Raw genomic sequence first — 25,277 nt, forward strand, 5'->3', positions numbered from 1 at the left:
AGTAAATGGTTCTTCTGGACTTTGTAATGGAGAAAATGGAAGGGTTGCTCGGTGAAGGGGAAGAAACCTGAAGAGGTGGTGGCAGAAAGGCCTTGCTAGACAGCACACTTCAGAAAGTCCAAGAAAAAAGCTGCACATCTTCTCCACAGCAGAAAAACCCAGAGGGGAGCTCATGAGGGGTGATTTGGGGCAGGGGATGGGGATCCCAGCATTAACATTTTGACTAGACAATCACAAACACACCTAAACACAAGTTCTACCAGAAAACCTGAGCAGCTCTACAAGGACCTCATAAGAAATTCAGACTTTCCATCAAAGGGTATGAAAAGACAGTCCCAAACTCAGTGACAAATACTGACATGTAGAAGGGATCATGAACATGACAAGGAAGCTCTGAGGCTCAGAAGACCACTGCTTGGGAAAATGCTGAAGGGAACAAAAGAGTGGGGGAAGTTCTCAATTTCCCTTAGTTCTAAATCTATAAGAACTTAGGTCTGTGGTTTTGCACAGGAGGTTGTAATGTCCAAAGATGACAGAGAAAAAGCCATTGTATTCCATCCCTATGAGGCTCTTGCCTTCTCTTGTCAGGCCCAATGAGGAAAGAAACGTACAGCCCCTGAATTTCAGGTTTAGAAAGGATATCCTTCACTGACTAACCCAATTCCCTCATTTCGAGCCGCGCCCCCCCCCCCCCCCCCCCCCCGGAGCCAAGGGATTTGCCCACCATGCAGGTGTGCTAAGTCAGGTTGCCTGTTAGCTTACAAGTGCATTTGCGGGACCACCGAGGACCACCTGCAATGAAATCAGACAGAGCGGGGACAGTGGAAGATCAGTCATACCTGTGGCTGAAGAATGGAAAAAGTGAACTGCAGAAGGGGCACCTGGGTGGCTTAGTCAGTTACATGTCCGACTCTTTTGACTTCAACTCTGGTCATGATCTCATGGATTGTGGGTTTGAGCCCTGTGTTAGGCTCTGCACTGACAGCGCGGAGCCTGCTTGGGATTCTTTCTCTCCGCCCCTCCCCTGCTCGTGCTCTCTCACAGAATAAATAAACTTAAAAACAAACAAAAAAACCACTGGCCATCAGACTGGGTGCCGATTTCTCTGACAAAATTCTTAAGTGAACGATTCAACAGATTCTTCGTCAGAATTTAGACATTCTAGTTTTTCAATCCAGGGGCTTGTCATCTTCCCTCAGCTGAATTAAAGAATGTTGGCATATTGAATACTCATGTCTATATGCCCTCCATTAGTACAGTATAAAGCTTGTGATGAATTAACAGCCTTAATCAGCCATTTCTTTGCTTTTCTAGGTTCAAATTATAATGCCATCTAGATCTATACATCATTTAAAATTATTATAAAAACGACAAGGTTTTGTATATATGTGTATGTATACACACACACACACACACACACACACACACACACACACACAAAATGTCAACACATCTTGTGAGCCTGTTAGAAGCTGATGGAAATAGGGGCACCTGGGAGGCTCAGTTGGCTAGGCATCCAACTCTTGGTTTTGGCTGAGATCATGATCTCATGGTCGGTGACTTCAAGCCCCACGGTGGGCTCAGCACTGCTGGTGTAGAGCCTGCTTGGGATTTTTTCTCTCTCTCTCTCTCTCTCTCTCTCTCTCTCTCTCTCTCTCTTTCCCCCCCCCTCCCCTCCCTGCTCTCTCTCTCAAAAGAAATAAATAAACTTAAAAAAAAAAACTCAAAAAAAAGCTGATGGAAGTAAAGAGGACTTGGCAGTAACCACTGATATTTTAAATGACATTCTGCTGATACTACAGTGAACTTCAAATAGTACTACTGCAGTATTGACAATCAACAGTTGCTAAATTGTGTTAGTCTGCTTTAAATATTTCTTCCCTTCATAAAACAAAAAAGCCATTACTGGACTGGTGCTCCAGCATGGTAAATAATCAGAAATGATATATTTTATTGGACTTAAAAATGGAGGACGATTGTGGCCAACGTGAAAGGAATGAGTTCCCATTTAACGGAACCATTTGAAATGTACCCATGTGGCCACTCACATTCCTTACATGTTAGGCAGTGTTTCAAAATGCTTACTTTTACTTGCTGATTAAGAAATGAACAATTCAGCGTTTGCAAATAATTTTTCCTGGTGGATGCTAACAACACGTTATAACATTTTACAGACAGAAATGCATTTCCTATTTGGCTGAAACCTTATACTGTCCAACTGGGTATGCAAGATTGCGTTTGATTTTTTTTTTTTTTGGCCACATGTATGATTTTTGGAGTTATTTCTGAAACCTTGGGAACTAATCTAATGCCAACATTGGGGCTTGCAATGCCTCAGAACAAGTTCCTTATAAAAGGAGTCCTATTAAGAAGGTACTGAAAGTAAGTAAATCTCACTCTTGTATATCATCATGCATTTTCTTTAGCTTAACTTACATTCTGTGAAGCTTCTGGGAATTCTACGGCAATGACAGATCATGTTTTTTTGGTATTCATTTCAGTTTTTAGCAAACAAGGGAATGTTCTGACTTAGGCCGAACGCAAGTTTTCATAGAGACAAACAGGACGAAGGGAAGGCCAAGATAATGCTCTTGGCCTTTTACGAGCCAGGGAGTAACTGTGGGGGAAGAAGACTAGTCACAGAGACTGACCAAACCGAGTTAGTATCCAACAGCATTTGTGCTCTTTCCAACCAATCACCTGGCCATCCGTGGCACAGCTCTGGTAAGGGCACATTTTTGCCACAGGGCCACGTCCAAAGGCCAGAGAGGAGCCAGGAGGGAGGATATTTGCTCAAGATCTATCTCAGCAAGGAGGCAAGAATCCTGGTGACTTGGCAAACACTCGGGCTCTCATTTCTCAGGGGAGGACTTAATGTACTGGCTTCTTTTAGTTCCCGAGGATACTATTACCAAATAGCATTTTCTTCCTGTAAAGTAGAGCTCTGTAAAATATCTGGCAAATAACCAACAGACTAATTGCAGGTAGAGCCTTCTTAATGTTGTGCAAGCTGATGGAGATCTCATCTGGTGGAATTTTGGGGCAGAGAACTCTGAAGACTGAAGTGAGATCTAACCAGCCTCCGTAACAATCGCACGTTTCCCTACCTGCATTGTGCTTTGCCAAGTATTTATCTTTGTACTGCTTCTTTTTCTTGCCGAACCAGGTACAGCTGGCCTGCTGCTCCTGTTTGGTTTTCTCCATGGCGATGCAAGCGACTCGCCTAGTGCACAGAGACGGAAAACAAACAAATAACTACTGTAAAGTTTCATGTTGATAAAAGAAAAATCATCCATTTGAAGACTTTATACAAACCTGCATGAACATACCGCTCACAAACTTAAAAAATTTTTCTTTAATGTCTATTTATTTTTGAGAGAAAAAGAAAACAGGATCTGAAGAAGGCTAGACACTGACAGCCTGATGTGGGGCTCGAACTCATGAACTGTGAGATCATGACCTGAGCCAAAGTTAGATGCTTAACCAACTAAGTCACTCAGGTGCCCCATTGCTCATAAACTTTTCAAGATAAAGGTTGCTTTTTGGCTTTCGCAATTTCATAGAGAGGTTTTAAAAACACAGGCTTGGGGTACCTGGGCGGCTCAGTTGGGTTGGGTGTCCAGCTCTTGGTTTTGGCTCAGGTCACGATCTCACTGATTGCGTGATCAAGCTCCGCATCAGGCTCCTCACTGAGTGTAGAGCCTGCCTGGGATTCTCTCCCTCCCTCTCTCTCTCTCCCCCTTCCCCGCTGATGTGCTCGCTCGCTCTCACTCTCTCTCTCTCAAAACAAATAAATAAAAACAGAGGTTTCTAATAAAATGACATCACATTCCTTGAGCATATACTGATAACACAGATGAGCAACCTAAACACATGGCTGTGACATCCGGTGGAACGAGCATGGAATTTTGAGCTGAGGCAGGTCTGGTTGGAATCTTGGCTCTATCACTCATTACCTTTTATCAATTTAGGGTCAGGTGCTTTTCTGGAAAATTTGCATGTATCAACTCATTTAACCTTTCTAACAACGCACGAAATTGTGCCACCCCTTTACAGATGAGGGGATCAAAGGGCTGAGAGGTTAAGTAATTTGCCCCAGATCACACAGCTTAGTAAGTGGGAGAGTGAGTTCAGTCTGGTACCAGAGCCTAGGCTCTCGAGCAGTACATTTTATTGGCAAGTTTCTTAGCCTCTTAGGATAGCTGTTGTAAAGGCTAAGAACAAAAAATGTAAGTAATGCCCCAGCACAGTGGTACACACAGTAGATGCTTAATAAATGGTACTATTACTACACGGTGATTCTAGGCTAAGAAAAAAATACCAATGAAATCCACAGAATTACATTCAGAGGGCGCCTGGGTGGCCCAGTCGGTTAAGCACTCAACTCTTGATTTTGGCTCAGGTCATGATCTCACGGTTTATGGGATTGAGCCCTGTGTTGGGCTCCATGCTGACAGCAGGGAGCCTGATTGGAATTCTCTCTCTGCCCCTCCCCTGCTCATGCATGGTCTCTCTCAAAATAAAAGAAAAAAAGAATTACAATCAGAAAATTTTAATTTTGTTCTTTGTGATTATAGTGTTCAGCACAAATGTTGTTAAAAAGTTGCTCTCTTAGGTTTAGTCTAAGCAAATATTTGCCCTTCAGGATATTGCCACAGACGGTTTTGCTTAACGATTTTGCTTCTTTCACAGGGGTCCCCCGAGTGAGCCCACATAAGAAGAATCCAGGGGCGCCTGGTTGGCTCAGTCGTTGCAGTGTCTGACTCTTGATCTCAGGGTTGTGAATTCGAGCCCTGCGTTGGGTGTAGAGATTTACTTAAAATCTTAAAAAAAAATCACTAAAAAAAAAAGAATCCAAAATCACCATCAGAATAAGTGATTTTCCAATGAGGTTGTACTGATTTACACTCCTACCAGCAGTATGTGAGCGCTCCTATTGTTCTACTTCCTTGTGAACACTTGGTATTATCAGTATTTAACTTTAGCCACCACAGTAGGCAAGTAATGCAATAATGCTGTGCTTTGAGTTTGCATTTCACTGATTATTGAGATTGAGCACTTTTTCATGTTTATTGGGTACTGGACTTCCTCTTCTGAAACGTGTATAAGTCTTTTGGCCATTTTTCTTTCCAGTTGTCTTTTTCTCATTGATTTGTAGGAATTTCTTATATGGTCTGGATATTATACCTCTGTTAGTTATATGTGTTGCAGACACCTTCGTCCATTTTGTGGCTTGCCTGTTCACTCTTCCTATGATATCTTATGAATATAACGTAGATTTACTTTAGTCAAATTTAGCCATCTTTTCCTTTATGGAAAGTATTTTAACCCCTCCTTATCCCTGAAGATATTCTTCAGTATTACTTTGTCAGAGGTTTATAGTTTTCTTTTTCATATTTTGGCCTTTAATACACTGGAGCTGATTTTTGTGTGTGGTATAAAATTAGGAGCCTGATTTCTTTCTTGTCTTTTTCTCTAATGGATACTCAATTGTTCCAGCATGACTTATGGAAAAAACTATCCATTCCTCACTAGTGACTATTTATGTGTGGGAGTGTTTTGGGGATTCTCTTCATTGGGTCTATTTGAGCATCTCTATGCCCTTACCTTATTATCTCAATGTTTTATAATAAGTGTTGGTGTCAGATGGAGCAAGGCCTCTCTCCTTATTCTTCTAGAAGAATATCTTGGCTATTCCTGATTCTGTGCATTTCCATGAAAAACTTAAGATTAGCTTGCCAATTTCAAAATGGTTGAGATTGCATGGAATCAGTGAATTGAACTGGGAGGAACAGACATCTTTACAACACTGAGTCTTCTAGTCCATGAACAAAGTATATCTCTCCATCTGTTTAAGAATTCTTTAATGTCTCAGGGCACCTGGGTGGTTCAGTCAGTTAAATGTCCGACTCTTGGTTTCAGCTCAGGTCATGATTTCATGGTTCGTGGGTTTGAGCCCTTACATCGGGATCTGTGCTGATGGCACAGAGCCTGCTTGGGATTCTGTCTCTCCTCTCTGCCCCTCACCCACTTGTGCTCTCTCTCTCTCTAAATAAATAAACTTAAAAAAAAAGAATTCTTTAATGTCTGAATAAATGTTATAATTCATCCTGTGTCTTGAACATCTTTGTTATATTTGCTCCTAGGTTGTTGATAAAAAAAAAAAAAGATGGGGGTGCCTGGGTGGCTCAGTTGGTTAAGCATCCAACTTCAGCTAAGGTCATCATCTCATGGCTCATAGTTCGAGCCCCGTGTCAGGCTCTTGCTGACAGCTCACAGCCTGGAGCCTGCTTTGGATTCTGTGTCTCCCTCTCTCTCTGCCCTTCCCCTGTTCATGCTCTCTCTCTCTGAAAATAAACAAACATTAAAAAAATTTTGTAATTTAAAAACTTTTCAAATATACACAAGAGTAGAGAATAATGAACCCCAAATACCTACAACCCAGCTTTAACATTTATTAACTCCTGGCTTGTGTTATTTACAACCTACCCACCCTAAGATTATTTTGAAACAAATCCAAGTTTGTATCATTTCCTCTTTAAATATTCTTAAATTCCTTTTAAATCTACAGGTTTAAATCTACTTTTCTGTCCTTCTCTCCTTTTCTGTCTTGCTATTTATTTGTTCCAGAAACTTGTTTGTCCTGTAGTTTCAAAGTCTGGATTTTTTGGATTTTATCCCTGTGGTGTCTTCAGTAAGTCCCTCTCTCTTTCACATTTTCTTCAACTAGGTAATTAGATCTAGAGGTCTGATCAAACTTAACTTCTATTTTTTATCAAGAACACTTCATAATATTAAGGGTGATGCAGGTTATGTTATACATGGCATGTAAAAAAATTATTTTCTCTGTTACTGGTAAATAGAAATAAATTGATTTTGTATATTGATTTTATACCAAACATCTTGCTGACCTCACATATTAATTCTAATGGTTTATCCACAGATTCCTTTGAATTTCTACACACAGAATTGTATCACCTGCAATACTTTTTTCCTTTCTAATACTGTTTGCTGTAGGTTTATTGTAGATGCTCTCATCAGGTTAAGGAAGTTCCCTTCAATTCAGTTTGTGAGAGTTTTAATCTTAAGTGGATATAAAATTTTACCAAACGCTTTTTCTGCATCTACTGATATGACCATGTGGATTTTCTTTAGTCTGTTAATACACTGAATTGGCTTGATTGGTTTTCAAATGTTGAAACAGCTGTGCATCCCCAGTACAGATTCCACTGGGTCGAGATGTATTATCCTTATTATTGTGTTGCTGGATTCAGTTTGCTAATATTGTGCTGAGGACTTTTATATCTATGTTCATGAGGGAGTGTTGCCTGTAGTTTTCTTGAATCACCGTTTGTGAATTTTGGTATCAGGGTAATGCTGGCATCGTGAAATGAGTTGGGAGCTGTGCTATCTTCTTGAAAAGACTGTCCTCCATGTCTTTTATTCTCTCTTGTTCCATGAGGGTTTTATTTTTATTTGTTTTTGGTTAGGAGAAGGACATTTGGTTAGGAGAAGGACATTTCTTTAAAAAAAAAATTTATTTTTGAGAGACCGTATGCACCTGAGTGGGGGAGGGGCAGAGAGAGAGAGAGAGAGAGAGAGAGAGAGAGAGAGAGAGAGAGAATCCCAAGCAGGCTCCGTACTATCAGCAAGGAGCCTGACAAACTCACAAACCTTGAGATCATGACCTGAACTGTCATCGGATGCTCAACTGACTGAGCCACCCAGGCGCCCCGGGAGAAGGACATTTATTGGGAAATACTGTGAACTCTCAGCAACAGCATTGAAGTCAATCTCTACATATTACCTAAGTGGCATACAGAGGAGGCTGAGGAAGCCTTTGCTCTGGGGATTCTTCCAGTACAAACCGATATGTGCCATGGCCATAACTATAGCTTCTGTGAGGCACAGGATCTTTGGAAGCATAAACAGAACTGAGGGAGTTTTGCCTGGTTATGTTACAGTGTATTGAGTCTCTTATAATCGGTGTTTTTAAGCTTAAAGAATAAAAGTAAAAAGTTCCCAGTAAAAATTTGTCGTGTGGCTCTGTGTGACTCAACGAGACAATGAAACTGCTCGTCACCAGCCACTCAGGAAATGAATGCTCCTTCCTTTAGCTCAGTAAGTGCAGGAAAACCATGTCAGGATTTAGATCAACCTGGAGGGAAGTTTCAAATACACACTTCACATTTTATTGCTGACTTGGATGAGGGTCTAGGAGGCAAGGGGAGCGATGACACATTAGGGGACTCAAAATATATCAAAGGGCTTGACTGATGTGCCCTGTCAAGCAAGATGAGATTTAACAAGGATAAATAAGGCAAGGCGTCTGGGTCCAAAAAAACCTGATCTCTCATCTACAGGCTGTGAAAAAGGTCACTTGGTAGGAACACATGGGAACAAAGATTCTGGGTCTGGCTGATGGTGTTGTTTCAAATCTTTCTCAGTGATACTGCATGTCCACCGACGTTCTCCGTATCAATTTGGTTTTCCAGGTCTCGAGGCACCTCTTGCCCAGTGGGCCTCGTCCTCCTCATCCCTGCTAGGATCCCTTTCTCCCTCGACAGTTTTTGCAACTTCATTGAGTTTGTATTTTTCATAATAAACCAGACATACTTACAGTGTACAATTTCATCAGTGTTGACATATGCAGACATCCCATGAAACCTTCGTTACCATCCAGATCACGGACATTTTCTTCATCTCTGGAATCCTTCCCTCTCACCTCTGGATCCCCAAGCAACGACTGTCACTACAGATTAGTTTTGCCTTTTCTAGAATTTTATATGAATAGAATCATACAGTATGTTGTCTTTTTTTTTTTTTGCCTGGATTTGAGTTTCATCCATATTGTTGTATCAATAGTTCGTTCCTTTTTTATGGCTTAATAGCATCCTGTTGTATGGCTACGCTGTCCCTTGTTCGTCCATTTATCTGTTGATGAAAACTTGAAATTTTAGCCCTTCTGATAAGCGTGTGGCCACTGAGGTTTTGTTACTGCCTTGTTCTTGGAAGTTCCTTTTTGGTTCTTTTTCAAATCTGCCATGCCATTAAACAACTTTCCTGGTCTCTGAAGTTATTTTTCAAGCTTATTACTGATTTAAAAATATATGCACAGTTGTGCAGACTGTTGTTTAAAAACCTTGTCTCCTGGGGCACCTGGGGGGCTCAGTGGGTTAAGTGTCTGGCTCTTGGTTTCAGCTCAGGTCACGATCTCACAGTTTGTGAGTTCAAGCCCCATGTTGGGCTCTGCGCTGATAGCGTGGAGCCTACTTGGGATTCTTGCTCTCTCACTCTTTGCTCCTCCCTCTCTCTCTCTCAAAATAAAAAAAGCTTAAAAAACCACCTTGTCTCCTAACTCCAATATATAGAGTGGGTCTGCGTTTGTTTCTGCCATTTCAGTAGGGTCTCTGTTCAGTCTGTGAGGCAGGTCTGGTTTCCTTGTGTACCCGTGGCTTTTTTGTTTTGACTTGTTGGTCACTGCCCTAGTAAAAGTCTATGTGGGGGGTGAGGAAGAGCTCTAGGATGAGGCCTAGGGTAAAGTCTTCTCCTTCAGAGACTTTATGTTTGTAACAGATATATGAAAGTAGTATTAGTACAGGAGAAGCCTCACATCACATGTAAGGCTGCAGTTCTCCCGGCTGACCCAGGCTGTGTGGACCTGGGTACAAAGCTATTCAAGGTGGACCAGTGGCCACAGTTTTTTCAGGGGAACTTTGTTTTCCTTTTATTTGTGTCTTTTGCTTTGCTCAGTGACAAGGTAGCCTTGTCTACAGTCCCCAGCTGTGGAAGGGCAGTAAGGGCACACTTATCTTAACCTTTTAACCTGAGGGTGTAGCCTCTGTAGTCCTAACAATGGCGGACAGGTCCCCTAACAGAGTCCCCTACTTGTACAGGCCTTAGGTCTTAACCTTGGTTCCCCGGCAGAGAAGTTTTCAGTAATAGATGTGTCCCGTTGGCAAAATGGGCCCATTGGGTGCTCTAATTTTTTTCACTCCAATTGCTTTCATACAAAAGCTGGTCACTGAGTTCCCCAATACCTTTTTGGCTACTTAATGCTTTTAAGGTAATTTTCAAAAGCACGTTTTCTGCAGCCCTTTTCATTTTTTTCCAGCAGGAAGACTGATTCAGATAACCTAGTCCCCCATCCCAAGGAAACAGGGAGCAAATCTGCTTTTCCCTGTTTCTCAGGAGTCCTACAGAGGACTCGGAGCTCTAGGTATCAGGGAAACAGAATTTCTACAGATGATCTGACCAAGGAGAGGAGGTCTGGAGTCTACAGAATTCTTTTCAACAAATGCTCAAAATATATGGCAGCATTCAAGAAAACATCCTGTGGGGCACCCGGGTGGTTCAGTTGGTTAAGTGTCTGACTCTTGATTTTGGCTCAGGTCACGATCTCACAGTGAGTGAGTTTGAGCCCCACATCAGGCTCCCGCCCTTCCCCTGGTCGCAGGTGTGCGTTCTCTCTCCCTCTCTCTCAAAGTAAACAAACTCAAAAAAAAAAAAGAACATATTTTGTAAAATGTAAGTATCACTAATCCCATAATAACATCATCATCAAAGTGACTTAGAAATCATTTTTGTCCTCCTAATGCTTAAGCTGTTTCTTGAAGATCAGACAGAAAGGCAATGCCAGATGGAAGGCTGCTACTTCCTCTACCTGGGCCCATGAGTCCTTGTATAAAATGATGGCATCTGAAGCTCTTATCAGCTCTGACATTCTAAACGTAAGAATGTTTTTGGGGACACAGGATAGCCAGCAGAGGCAATCACGAAAAGGAAATTCACTGAGGGATCCCTCTAACTTGTGAGAAAAATGGGTGAAGAAACAATGATCAATGTCTGTGGACTCAATGCCCCTGGTTTCTTTTAGCTAGGTTCAAGTATTTTGGGATGAACTGCCCCCATGGCGAATGGGTGCTGTATTTCTGGTCGCGTGAAATAAAAGGAAGATATGAAGTCATCTCGTCACTAGATTTCTCATATATTGTCAAAGTTCTGACAAAGGTAAAATCTCCAGCGTCTTTCAAAACAGAGTTCAAGTAAGCAAATTGTAACAACAGCAGAAATAGATTTTACCAAAATATATAGTAATCTGTGACTCCTTGGCTGTCAGTTAAAGATGGTGTGGAAAAGGTGTCTGACTTTAACCTGTTTTCACAGCTTAAACTTCCTCATAAAATGTGTGTTTTTAAAGATGTGGCGAGGTAAAGAATGAAGTTTTCAAACAAAGCTGCCTTTTTCTCCTAACGGTATAACCCATATTACCTTCAAATACCCTGAGCAGCACTAAATCGTGGCCCTTGAGTTTTTTGCTGGTGGGAGGGTGGAATGAGTGAGCATGTGGAGGGGTGAGGAGAGGGTTTGTTTTAAAACAAAGCCCAAAACACAGATCTGAAAGGATGGAAGCAGCATGTGGGAGGTGGGGGGCTATGTTAAGGGACCACGGCCTGACCAGGACCCATGTGAACCAAGGCTAGCCGCTCAACCTCCCTCTAGACCCTCCTCCTCTCCTTTGTTTCATATAAAAGACCTGGCTCGGTAAGCAGGAACTTACTAGATGCTGAGGATTTAGAATCCTTGGATGACTGGGGCGCCTGGGTGGCTCAGTCGATTGGGCATCTGACTTCGGCTCAGATCATGATCCCACAGCTCGTGAGTTCAAGCCCTGCATCAGGCTCTGTGCTGACAGCTCAGAGCCTGGAGCCTGCTTCGGATTCTGTGTCTCCCTGTCTCTCTGCCTCTTCCCCACTCGTACTCTGTCGCTCTCTCTCTCTCAAAAATAAATAAACATTAAAAAATACATAGAATTCTTGGATGACTAACCTGAGTTTTGATTGGCTAGGAGAGCAAACAGGTTTGACCCAATAAAACAATATAAAGTTGAAAAGCGGATGGTCAGGGCTCCGTTTTTATTATAAAACCAAACCACATACCATTCCTGAAGTTCAGGAGAAGGAATGAGACCTGCGGTTCCATTTTTGGAGTTTTCCAGTTTACCCTGCCACCAGTTGTGATCATCCTTACTAATAATCTGGATAATGTCGCCAACTCTGAATCGAATGCCAGCTTCTTTGCAGGGGATGAGGTCATCCTTGGCTGGATCATATTCAAATTGTGCTCTTACATAGATCTATAAAACAGGAGTTTGTAAGAAAGGCTGCCATGGTGATGTGGGAGCAAACAGCTCTAACCTAATAACCACACACCAACACTTACAATACAAACAGGACATTAGATGGTGAAGCCAAATGATGCATGGAAAATAGGACACAAAACTGCTACCGCTAGAGACAATGTACTACCTTGGATGTGTGCAGGTTCAAGTCTTGGCGGTATTTGTTTGGAGGGAGCACCGTAACATACTTGTTTAATAAAAATGAAGACTTAGTTTCTGCTTTTACTGTAACAGAATGGGCCTATAATTATAGAGAAGTACTCTTACCATTTTTAAATCCGCATATATTCAGCTCATGTGGTGGGCAAGTTGTCATGATCACGTGGCAGCCTTTATGCCACATACACAAGCACTCAGGGTGGGTTCTAACCCGAAAGCAGCACGTGATACAAAGCTAGCAAGCGCTGTGTAAACCATGCCGAGTGGTTTGACAGCTGGTGGTGTGTCCACACACTGCTGACAGACTTCAGTGTGATCGAAACTATTTTAAAGCATTAAAAACACAGCGTTATTAACTTTTTCAGAAGGATTGGGGCTCTATAGTTGTATTTTACTTGTCTTAGAGAAGAAAAATGACTTTGAATCCTGACTTTGCCACTTGAAGTCAGCACAGAGCTGCACAATCTGCATAGTTCAAGGCTCTGGGTTTTAGGGAATGTAAATGTAACTAGTAAATATTATACAAGGGGACAGATTAGCACACGAGGGGTTATATGGCAGCGTTTTATGAAATGCCGTATTTCTAAAATGCTTTAAAAGAAGGTGCTATGTATATAATTCAGTCTTAGGAATAAACTGGGGCGGGGGGGGGGCGGATTCTATCAGGTGCTAATTTATGCAGACCTTAACTCCCAATCAGGTTATTTTTTAACACCAAATTCCAAGAAGATTCCCCGAAAAATTCTCTCTCTTGAAATTAAATTTGAATATTAATGTTTAAGTCACTGTAAAACCAACCTGAAGGCTTTGGAACTGTTGTGTGATTACTGTGCTCAAGTTTTCTTTTCAGAAAGCCAGCCTATAAAATTGGTCTCTGCATGGGCACCCGAGAGCCGTACTCCTGAAGTACGTACTCGCTTACGTAGCACTTCACTTTTCCCGCGTGGACCAACACAGGCACATTGGGGTGGAAAGCCAGGACGCTTACGTCCTCGTTTTTCATTGTAAGTGGCTTTTAGAAATAAACATGCAAATACAGATTTAGAAAAGGTTTCTTGGAATTTCAGAGAATTCCTGCTTAAACGTGTTTATCAGCACATACGTTTCAGTTACTCTCAGAATTGTACGAGTTTTGTGACCTTTGAATTTTTTTTTTCCCACTCCAGAGGCAGGCCCAGAAGACCCCCAAAGGCTGAATTCTTAGCCATCAACACAAATTTATCAGGTTGAAGTTACAATAACCGTCACAGCTACAAAGAGGTGAGGAAAAAAATCTTTATAGAAAATTAGTCATATGTAATGTGTTAAAATGAAATGGTACAAGCTCTCAATGCTTAAATGTTATGGTCCAAAATGCAGACATTATGGGATGGAAAGGGTTAATAAAAGATTGGCTATTAGCAGCTCAGTTTAGAGAAATTTCTATAGAGGATATCTATTCACCTGTCGTCCTTTTGGTTGGGTAGTTGATGGCAAGTCCTGTAGAATAAAGCCAACCCAGGAGAAAAATTTTCATTTACTTTTCAAGAGTACAAGGTAATTTGTGTGTTCTGTTACAATATGGTTAAAAAAATGAGCTAGATTTCAGTTGTAAAGAGATCATATACATTATTCCATTTCTCAGAAATGTTGAGTTATCAAAAAAAATCAAACCCAGGCCATTTAGCAGCAAGCTGAAGAAAGCAGGTAAGTTTAAGCAAGAGAGAAAATGTGTTCTTAAGAAACAACTCAGCATCTTCAACACAAAAGCCACTGCGAGTGAAATAGCCCTATTAAAAACAAAAACAAAACCCCAAACTAAAAAAGAGCTGATGCCCTTTTCGACTTAGTCACTGCAATCAGATTTTGAAAAATTCAATGGCTATATGGATTTTCACCATCTTTAAAGTATTACATGTAAACTATTATAAATGAATTCCTTTGGTAGCCTATTTCGAAGTTAAAAATAAAGGTTGTAGGAAATTTTCTCCCATAATTTCTCTTACTGACATCATTCCATTAAGAGGATCTCTAAATCGTTTAAAATTTTATCTGATTAAAAACAGTTGATGTGTTTTTAAAGGGCACGTTAAGAGGAAAGAAGCGATACTGCTGCATTTGTGAAACTCTCGACAAATTTCAACAGCAATATCAGCAACGTAAAGATTTTGTTACCCCGAAATACCACATACTTGCACCTTAAATGCTTCCGTTTAAGTAAGTGAAAAACAATTCATATTGCAAAATGAATCGTTCTGAAAAAATGGTAAAATTCTAAGTTCAAGTCAAAAGATCAAGTAGTTTGTGTTAAAGATGTGATAACAGCGTGGCTTAAGTGCAGTTTGAAGCCAGTTCCTTTTGCTTTTCATATCCAGGCAAGGCTTATAATTCACAAAAATATGTGCACGTACCACAATAACAGAGGGCACACCAATTCATAACGTAGATAGCGGAAACTAAAACATGTTGCTGATATCACTCAGAATAGACAACTACAAAGCCCGAGAATACCCACATGCCTACTCTGCAAAATCCTTACGTTTCTTCATCTTTCTCCAATTAAAAAAAAAAAACATTTAGAAATTTCAACAAATTGCCACTTATATCCTTTGCGTAAGTCCGAGCAAAGTCATAAATGCTAGTGGGGTGACACAGAAATATTTTGAGAATGACCAAGGCAGTCTTGAGCTCCAGTTCTTCAAATTTAACTAGTGAAAGGGTTTTTTTTTTTTTTTTTCACGAGAAGAAAATGTGGAAAAGGCTTTCCGGGGGTAAACTGCATTGTAGCTGTAGTAGCCTTGTATATCGGCAGAAGACAATATTTCCACTGAACACATGTAGCTAGAACACTCAAGGCAGGTGGCACCAACAAAATTGTCACACTTTGCTGTGTGGAGCTAGAGTTCTTACCGAAACAGAATTGTTAGTGCTGCTATGACCATTAGCTGGGGACTGTCTGGAAGTGGAGGGGGAATCTCTCTGAAATAAGACACAAGGTTCATTAACACAGAACACCAGCACAGAAACAGAGATATTCACATCAACAGTTACAACCACAGTCTGACAACCGTTTCCTCTGAGGTTTTAGCTGCAAAGGTGCTATGCTGACTTACGTGCATGGTTTCACGGAAGTCTGACAAAATTTTTGCAGTCTGAAGATTCACATATTGTAAGTGATGGCCACGTCCTTTATTAAGAATTTCTTTCCTGTCTCCAACATTCTATGCAACCTTGGCTTACTTTAAAGTGAGACCCGGAAGAGTGAATTGGTATTAAAATCCTATCAGGTACTGTGAAATGACAAATATCACTAGAAACTTATTGTGCTGAAGATCCCAACTGCCTAATTTTTGTTGAAAATTAGGCTTGAAAAGCATGTAATAGTTTTTAGGTACCTCGGTGTCAAAATTTACTGAATGACTCATTTGAAGTGAAACAAATCTAAAAAAAATAAACCAAAAGACTTCTCATGTCGTAATCACCTTGGAGTCCTTCTAGGACAGAAATTACTAATAAGGGTAAAAGATAGACATACACAAGAGAAGAAACCTTTATTCTTTAGATCATTTTAGCAGATTGATTAAAACAATAACCTTGAGCCTCTAAAAATATTATACTTCTGGCAAAGGTCTCCGGAGGCACAGCCACTCTCCCTAGATCGACAGTCCTCAGTCACACTCTCTATACTGTGTGGCACACTCACAATCCTTTCTGGGCTCCATTCCCTTATTTTCCAAATCAGCTTTAATGATAATGAGGAGAGGAGGGAAATATGTATTTTGACATTTTTGGTTTAGTAGAGTTCTTTGAAACCTTTGAGATGGACGTGTCTGCTCAAAAGACATTTGTTTTTTTCTAGAAGATCTAAAGAAAACTTCTGGAACTTGTTAGCTCTTTAAATAATGGGCTCCCTTAGAGGAGTATTCTCAAATCTTCATGAGGAGATTGATTTCTAGGTCCACTCCCAGAGACTTAAGTCACTGGGGTCAGGGTGAGGGCAGCGGTGTCCTCTTTTGCCAAGGAGGGTACAACGATGTGGGTGGCCAGAGAGCCCTTCTTTGGGAAGTATTGCCCTAGCTGGGAAGAGTCCAACCATAGGTTTGAGTTCTGCCAGAGAACAGGAGGGTCAAACAGGCTGGGGTTAAGGCTAGGAGGGTAATATCATTTTTTCTACTATTCGGAGGTAAAGGAGATAAGGGGGGAGGACTCTTTTTACTCAAGCGTAAAATTTACACATGTAATAATACTAGTCCCATCCTAAAACCAGTTCCACCACTTAAAAACCGCAAGAGAAACTTATGTTATATTAATAACTAACAACATCCTCTGGTTAGTTAACTAAAAAGACAAGAAAAAAATCAATCATATTTACTAAATTTCTTCAATGATGAGAAATGGTATGAAGACCACCTGCGATTTTAGGATATTAAAACGCTGCACATAAAAAATGTGTGTGACATTCTCTCCTTCCCAGCAAGGTTTGTGTTCTAGGTAACCAATTGCAAAACCATGAATCCTGGAGCAGAAGAAGTTCTGCATTTTCTTTTGAGGTATAGTATTAATTGAAGTTCCATAAAAAGCCACCAAGAGGAGCTCAAAACCTGATGTAACAGAAACCCCAATTGTCATGGTTCACTAAAAATATACTGGGCAAAACTACAAATTCTTAGACATATCTTCAATAGGTTTAGAGAAAAAACATGAAGCCTCTGAGTTTGCTTGTGAAATTTACAGCATTGCTAAGAGCCTGGAAGAAGCCTTATAATTCCTCCCTCAGCTTTTCCTGAGGTCAAATTCAATTTTCTAGAGGAGTTCCAGTAAGTTACTTGTGAGTCCTAAAAAATTCACTGTGGGAAATGTGTACGCACATGGATGCATACACGCTTGGAAGATGCACACGGAAGAACAAGCTTCAGAAAATAATGCTCTGTGTGTATAATGCCTGAAGGATGATCCCTTTCATGCCAGTTTGTGTTTCCAAATACGAAAAGGATCGCTTTTGGAATCTCATTTAATAAGCAACAGAAAACTGAATAACATAGCTTGGAAAAGCTACAGTTTCTATAGGGTACACCTACCGTAAGAAAGAAACTTGGGGGCTGTATTACTCTAAAAAACTTACTTCCTTATGAATCACACAATGTTCCATGTTTAAGCGATTGCACAGAAGGTTGCAAAAGCCTATACTCCCTCTAATAAAGCCAGTTACCAATTCGTCACGGACTTAACACCTATCTAGGGACTTGTCGCAATTATTTGAGCACCTTGATCTTAACAGAAATAGATCACTTCTTAGATTCTTGGAAAGAAGAACTATCTGTGTGATTTCTTAATAAGGGAAGTGAATGTACTTCCTGGAAATATTATCGCAATTATCTTTTTTGTTTTTTTGTTTTTTTTCCTCAGAGACTCCATTTGTTCTTATTAAGCCTCATGTCATTATTTGTAGCTCCTCTCTATTTTGCTCCAGTTCCAGCCTGCAGAAAGTTCAAGTGCTGAGGAGTTCCCTGTGGAAGCAGGGCTGAGTAGGTGAATGGAACCTACTCTGTTCCGTTATCTTTGTTGTAAAATTGGTGTGCAGTGATCAACAGCACAGGCAGAAACAATTTCCCAGAAAGCCAAAACATTCAGCCATCAGCAGACAGTTAGTTAAGAACCCAGAGGAGACAGGGGTGTGTGTGTGGGGGGTGGGGTTGCGCCAGAGCCATTACCTCACAGGACGATGACTGAGTGCGGTAACTTGGCACGATCTTGAAGGTGATACTCCCCCGCATTTCCCGCTGGAGGAAGAATAAAGGAGAGCTCTCTTAACAAACAAATGTTGCACATAAAGACAAGTGAGAAACCACTCGACTTGTGTGTGTTGTGTGTGGGGTAATTAATGCAAGCCAGCTGAGCACGCATGGGCCTAACATGAAATCGAAATCGAGTTATAAGGTAGGGGCTGCTCACAGGAATAGAAATTGTTCTTGGGAGACGTCCCTGCAAAGTCAAGGCTGGCTGCCTTGTTCATGCAGGAGTGGTGGAAACAGACCTCGGGTGGTTACCTTTTTATAGGCACAAAGATGAAAACCTTTAAGTGCCTTTCAAAAGTGAACATGAATCGAGCCAGCCAAGAGAACAAGTAATTACATAAAAATGATATTTGGTCTTCTACATTATGAGGGTGCTCCATTAAGTTTGCCGCTTCTTTCATAATTTTGGCCTTATTGTTTTTACTGTGGTGAGTCAGGGTGCTTCTAATAGATATTCATAACATGGGAGGCTGCTACAATTGTGGTAGGAAGATGGTCCCAGAACATCTGCCTCCACTCAGCAGGACAATGAACATAGACCAGGGACTGTCATCCTGCTTTTTTAATGCAAAGCCAATGTGAACACAGATTTTGGATATGTACGGTAAAAAATAGCTTGGTCTACTATGTCTTTCCTTCCTTCTGTGCCGTGGAGAAATCTAATACAGCTGGCTATGACTCAGCTAAACAGGAACAAGGTTTCTGACATTGCTAATGTCAGCAGGATTGGGGTCAGTGAGAAACCAGTTCACAGATACGCACAAGTTGCTTGTCAGTCCTAAAAAATTCACTGTGGGAAATGTGTATGCACATTGATGCACACCTGCTTGGAAGATGCACATGGGAGAACACGCTTCAAAAAAAAAATACTCTAGCTGTGTGTATAATGACCGAAGGATGATACCCTTCATGCCAGGGGACTGGAAAGGTTATCTTTACAGGTCTGCTCAGTAAGAAACAGGAGATCAAGGATGAAACGAGAGCACTGAAGCCCACACTGCTAGATGGGCAAGATGTCTCCAAACTCTGGGACATGCAAACATTTTCTCAGTTGTCTACCCCCCCACCCCCAATTTTTTTTAAAGTAGGCTCCACACCCAGCATGGATCAAGACCTGAGCTGAGATCAAGAGTCAGACACTCAATCGACTGAGCCACCCAGGCACTCCCCGCCCCCGCTCTGTTGTCAATTCTTATAAATGTTGTAGAAATTCAAGTCCACACAAACGATAGTATCAAAAATACTCTGATTACAAAAGAATACCCCTTATCTGTGTGTTAAAAAACAAACTAACAAACTGAAAGTCAATCTTGGAAAAAGACAAAGAAACTTTCATTTACTCACAAGCATTTTTTGCAGCTGTTCCACTGTTTGGTTAGCCACACTGATGCCATTAATCTCTCGAATTTCATCACCAACATGAAGTGTACCTAAAGAAAGGACACGAAACGTGAAATTAATATATATACATATTTTAACAACAAAATCCAAAGGCAGCAATGTAAGTAATTAAAAAAAATTAAGCTAAACACTGAAGGCCAATATTTCAGAAACAGGTACAGCTTTGGCTCACTCAAATGTCAGTAGTGAACTCACCAAAACAGATACATTTACTTATAGAAGACACACTTTTGAAAGATGGCTGTGGAAATCTGCTGATTTCTGAGAGAGGCACTGGGTATAGTCGTTTAAAATGACAGTTTCTAGACCTAGCGTGTCTGGGTGCAAATCTCAGCCACATCACTTACTAGAGTTAAGACCTTAGGAGGGTTACCAAAACTTTCCATGTCTCGGTTTTCACATTTACAAAATGGAGATGAAAATAGTACCTATTTCATATGATTGTTTTGAGGATTAAATTAGCTTAATATGCACAGAAGGATTAGAAATGTTCTTGGCACACAGTAAGTACCATTTAAGTGTCCGTTATTAATTTCTACCATTATTATCTACCAAATACCATACAAAGAATTGTGATAATACCTGTACAACGATAAGCTTATGGTAGACAAAACACAATCCTTTTATAATAATTTGGTAGGCATTTCAGGGTCCTGTAATACTTAAATTGGAAAAAGTGACCAAGAACCAATGCTTACAGAGTTATGTAAAATTTTACTTCCTCGTTTATAAATTGTGCACACGTTAACATGCTGACCTGACTTTATTACGAAAAGCTCACAGTGTCTTTTACAGGTACATACTAAAATGTCCATAAAGAAAATAAGATGCCTGTAATTTGCTTCAAAATAATCCAGGGGAGTGGACAGTAGGGCAAGTATGGATGAAACCAGCGTGGCCATGAATTACCAGTAATTCTAGTGGGTTATGGGTACATGGGTGATCACTGCACTATACTTTCTACTTTTCTCCACTTGAACTCCCTGCACTGTTCTTTCTACTCATGTTTGAAAATTAACATAATAAAACAAAAATTTGGAGACTTTTGTTGCCAATATGGCTGGTTAGTCACTCGAAGAATTTCTTACAATGATCTCTCACCTAGGGTACACCTCTTCAAGTGTTACTGGTCTCACAACAGGAGTATAAATGCCTAAGAGCACTTCCTACTTCCATATCTACCATCAGCTCCACATAGAAACCTGTGAGCTGGATCCAGAGTGGTAGCAAACTAAGGGTGGAATGAAATAGCGGAAAGGGTGAATGACATAGTAGCAATGCCTGCTAGCTGGATTCTGAGCCTTGGGCCAACAGCAAGTTAGAGAAGCTGAGCCTAGGAATCTGTAGGGAGGCAAGACTCAGATCTGTGGTGCTCCATGGTAACTAGAAGAAGAGGGAACAAACTCTCTCTGGAGGAAAGTGTTCCCAGTTTAGGCCCACAGGACTTCCACTAATTGAAACAATGAGCTCACAATCAAAGACCACAAACACACAATAAGGCAAACTAGTATGTGAGTCATCAGAAACAGAAAAAACAGATTTATTTACGTTTTTTAAAATTTATTTTTGAGAAGGATATAAACAGCAAGAGGGGGAGGGGCAGAGAGAGGAGACAGAATTCCAAGCAGCTCCACACTGTTAGCACAGAGCCTGATGTGGGGCTCAAACCCACGAACTGCGAGATCATGACCTGAGCTGAAATCAAGAGTTGGACATTTATCCGACTGAGCCACCCAGGTTCCCCCAGAAAAAACAGATTTAAATCACAAGGAGAACAGATACTGGAATGATCAGATACAGAATGTAAAATGGCTACACATTAATAAAACTAAGTACAAATGACTAGTACTTCTAGAAAAGAAAAATATAACTGGTGATATAAACCAATGAATCGATGAGTTGAACACGAATTCAGATATGGCTGAAGAGAGTTTCAGTGAACTGGAAGAAAAAACCAAATAAATTACCTAGAATGCAAGTCAGAGAAATAAGGAGATACAGAAAATAGGAAATAAGAAATAAAGAAAATAGGAAAAGAAAGAGATATGGAGGGAATGTCTAGCGCATGTCCAGTGGAGTTCAGAAGGAATATGGAGAATGGGGAAGAGGCAATATTTGAAGAAATAATGGTTGCAAACTTTCCTATCTGGCGAAAACATGATTATACAGATCCAGGAAGAATAATGTATCCCAAACAGGATAAATAAAAGAAATCCATGCTGGATGGTAGTGAAACTATAGAACATCTAAAGACAAAGACCTTAAAATAACCAGAGAAAGCAAGGACAATTCTAGTGACATCAGACTTTCTGATGTCAAACAATGGATGCCAAAATACAACAGAATGGTAACCATCAACCTAAAATTGTGTTCTCAACAAAAGTAATTTTCATGATTGGGGCTGAAATAAAATATTTACAGATAAATACCACCTGAGAGAGTTTATCAACAGGAGACTGGCACTAAAGGAACTTTTAAGGATGTGCTTTAGGAAGAAGGAAAATGTTCCCCAAAGATGGTCTGAGATTTAAGAAGGAATGGTGAATTTACACCTGAAACTAATATAACACTGCATGTTAAGTATACTGGAAATAAAATTAAAAAAAAAAAAAGAAGGAATGGTGAGTAAATAAAATTATAAACATTTATGTAAATCCAAAAAAAATGGTCATATATTAATAGTAATTACAAATTTGTGAATTTAAAACAGGACAGAACTAAAATACTGGGCAAGAATAATATGTAAATCAGGAATACAATCAAATTTAGTGTTTGAATGTCTTTGTATTCTTTGGGAATGGGATTAAGATACTGTTTCACTTCAGTATATTTAATGTTAAATATGTATGATAAAATTTCAAGGTAACCACCTAAAAAATAGAAATAGAATGCTGAAATTCTAAACTACCAGGGGGAAAAAAGGGAACAAAAAATGAACAGAAAACCAATTACAAAATGGAATAAATATAAATAAAAAAGCAAGATGACAGAAGTCACAATAAATATCAATGGACTAATGCCCATTAAAAGATGGTGATCATCAAAGTACATTAAAAAATGAACAACTTAGCTTAAAAAATGTTTGCAAGAGACACACTGATGCATACAAGCAGAGAATGGTTGGAAATAAAAGCATGGAAGAAGACGTGCTAGCAAATACTAAAATAAAACTGGAATAAGTGTATTACTATTAGATAAATAGGTTTTAGCAGTTTTAATGTTAACTTATTTGGAAAGAGAGAGTGAGAGTGGGGGTGGGCAGAGAGAGAGAGGGAAAGAGAGTATCCCAAGCAGGCTCCACACTCAGTGGGGAACCTGATGTGGGGCTGGATCTCATGACGGTGAGATCGTGACCTGAGCCAAAATCAAGAGTCAGACGTTCGACCAACTGAGCCACGTAGGTGCCCCTTAATAAATAGGTTTTAAATAGAAAGTATTAAGAATAGAAATGGTTACCAGATATTTCCATGCACCTAATAAGACAGCTTTAAATAAAGCCAAAATTGAGAGCTCTACGGGTAGGAATTGAAAAACACTACTATGATAGTGAGATATGTCAGCAATTACTGATAGATCAGGTAGACAAAAAAACTAGTCAAGAAATAGAAGATGTGAAGAAAACAATTAATAGCCCCAAGCCAATCATCATATAGAGAACTTTCCATGCAACAGTTAAAGAACAAACCTTCTTAAGTACACATGGACCTTTACAAAACCGATTAAAGTCCTATGCCATAAGGTAAGTCTCAAGAAACCTCAAAGAAATGGTGTCATATAGACCACACTCTCTGACCATGGTGCAATTAAGTTAGAAGTAAATTATAAAAAGATACATAGAAAATCTTAGATGTGGTATGTAAAAAAACACTCCTAAATAACTGTGGGTCAGTGAAAGATACCATAATAGGAATTTAAGAGGACTTAAAACTGAATTACAATAAAAATTCTTCATATCAAAACTGGTGGAATACAGATAAATGAGTACTTAAGGGTAGAGTTTACACTCAAATGCATATATTAGAAATAAAGACTGGGATAAATGAACTAAGCATCTAATTAGGAAAGTTAGATACAACCAATAAGAAGTAGAATGAAGGAGAGAAATAGAAATCAGGTCATAAAACAATGAAATAGGAAATAAACATACAACAGAGAGAATTAACAGAACCCCAGAGAGAATTAACAGAACTCACTGACTGGCAAAGTTAATTAAGGGAAAAAAGACAAGGCACAAATAAACAATTTTAGTACTAAACAAGGGGACATAATTACAGAGATGGCAGGGAATAAGAAGCTTAGTGAAATAATTTTTAAAACTTTTTTTTAAGGAAAATGTAATTTACCAAACTCACTCAAGATACAGAAAGCCCGAATGCCTGAATAACCGTTAAAGAAACTGAAGCAGTTGTTAAAAAAAAAAAAAAAGAAAAGAAAAAAAGAAATCTTTCCTAAAGAAACCCAAATCCAAAACCAAACGCCAGGCCTTGATAGTTTTATAGGTAAGTTCTACCAAACTTTAAAGGTACAAATCATTCCAATATTATACAAAGTCTTTCAGAGAAGTCATCAAGGGAGAAGGCTCTCCAAGTCATTTTATGAAGTAATGTAACTTTGAAATTAAAACCATACAGAGAAAGACCAGAAAGGAAAACTAATTACAGCCCAGTCTCACTCATAATTGCAAATACAAAAATCATAAACAAAACATTACTTTACAGGATCCAGCAGCACATACAAAAAAAAAAAAATAACATACAATGACTAAGTTGGGTTTATCTGAGAAGTGCAAAAGGGCTTTATCATAAGAAAATCTTTAAAAGTCATTTACTACATTAATAGATAAAAGAAAAAAAACCAAATGATCATCTCAGCAGATGAAGCGCATTTGATAAAATTCAAACCCAATCATAATGAAATGGTTCAGCAACTAAGAATATAAGAGAACTTCCTCAGCCCTAATAGAAGGCATCTACTAAAATCTACAGTAAATGTTATTCTTCATGGGAAACATTGGAAAGCTACGTTTCAAAAACAAGAATAGGACCAGGATGTCCACTACACTTTTTTTTTGAATTAAAATATTTTTTTAACATTTATTTACTTTTGAGAGACAGATACAGAGCATGAACATGGGAGGGGCCGAGAGAGAGGGAGACACAGAATCTGAAGCAGGCTCCAGGCTCTGAGCTGTCAGCACCGAGCCCAACATGAGCTCGTACCCATGAACTGGGAAATCATGACCTGAGCCGAAGCTGGACACTTCACTGACTGAGCCACCAAGGGGCCCCCCCACTTCTTTTTTTTTTTTTTAAAGTTTTATTTATTTGGTGGGGGGGGATGAGGGGCAGAGAGAGAGGGAGAGCGAGAATCCCAAGCAAGCCCTATGCTGTCAGCACAGAGCCGGATATGGGGCTCGATCCCCTGAACTGTGAGATCATGACTTGAGCCGAAATCAAGAGTCGGACACTTAACCAACTGAGCCACCCAGGCACTCTGCTGTACATCACTTCTTTTTTAAACATTTCTTTAATGTTTATTTATTATTGAGAGACAGAGAGAGACAGGGTGTGAGCAGGGGAGGGGCAGAGAGAGAGGGAGACACAGAATCCAAAGCAGGCTCCAGGCTGTCAGCGGTCAGCACAGAGCCCAACGTGGGGCTCGAACTCATGGACCGTGAGGTCATGACCTGAGCCGAAGTCAGACGCTCAACCGACCGAGCCACCCACGCGCCCCTGCTGTACACCACTTCTATCAGAGATGGT

The 25,277-nt window shown here is 40.0% G+C and overlaps 1 protein-coding gene across 19 annotated transcripts in view; it reads right to left on the bottom strand.

The window, feature by feature from the left end:
- The window catches only part of CASK (calcium/calmodulin dependent serine protein kinase), a 358,988-nt gene that overhangs the window by 19,172 nt on the left and 314,539 nt on the right, over positions 1–25,277 (bottom strand). For 9 of the 19 annotated variants that reach the window (XM_043570160.1, XM_043570159.1, XM_043570156.1 and 6 more), the window contains 6 exons: positions 19,459–19,544; positions 18,031–18,099; positions 15,230–15,298; positions 13,784–13,819; positions 11,940–12,136; positions 3,108–3,223 (listed from right to left, as the gene is read on the bottom strand). In XM_043570160.1, coding sequence (XP_043426095.1) covers positions 3,108–3,223; positions 11,940–12,136; positions 13,784–13,819; positions 15,230–15,298; positions 18,031–18,099; positions 19,459–19,544 — 573 coding nt within the window. The remainder of the gene's footprint in view (positions 1–3,107; positions 3,224–11,939; positions 12,137–13,783; positions 13,820–15,229; positions 15,299–18,030; positions 18,100–19,458; positions 19,545–25,277) is intronic. The other 10 variants (XM_043570169.1, XM_043570167.1, XM_043570166.1 and 7 more) reach the window with 3 other exon arrangements.

Source organism: Prionailurus bengalensis, chromosome X (assembly GCF_016509475.1).
Source record: "Prionailurus bengalensis isolate Pbe53 chromosome X, Fcat_Pben_1.1_paternal_pri, whole genome shotgun sequence".
NCBI classification, from domain to species: Eukaryota; Metazoa; Chordata; class Mammalia; order Carnivora; family Felidae; genus Prionailurus; species Prionailurus bengalensis.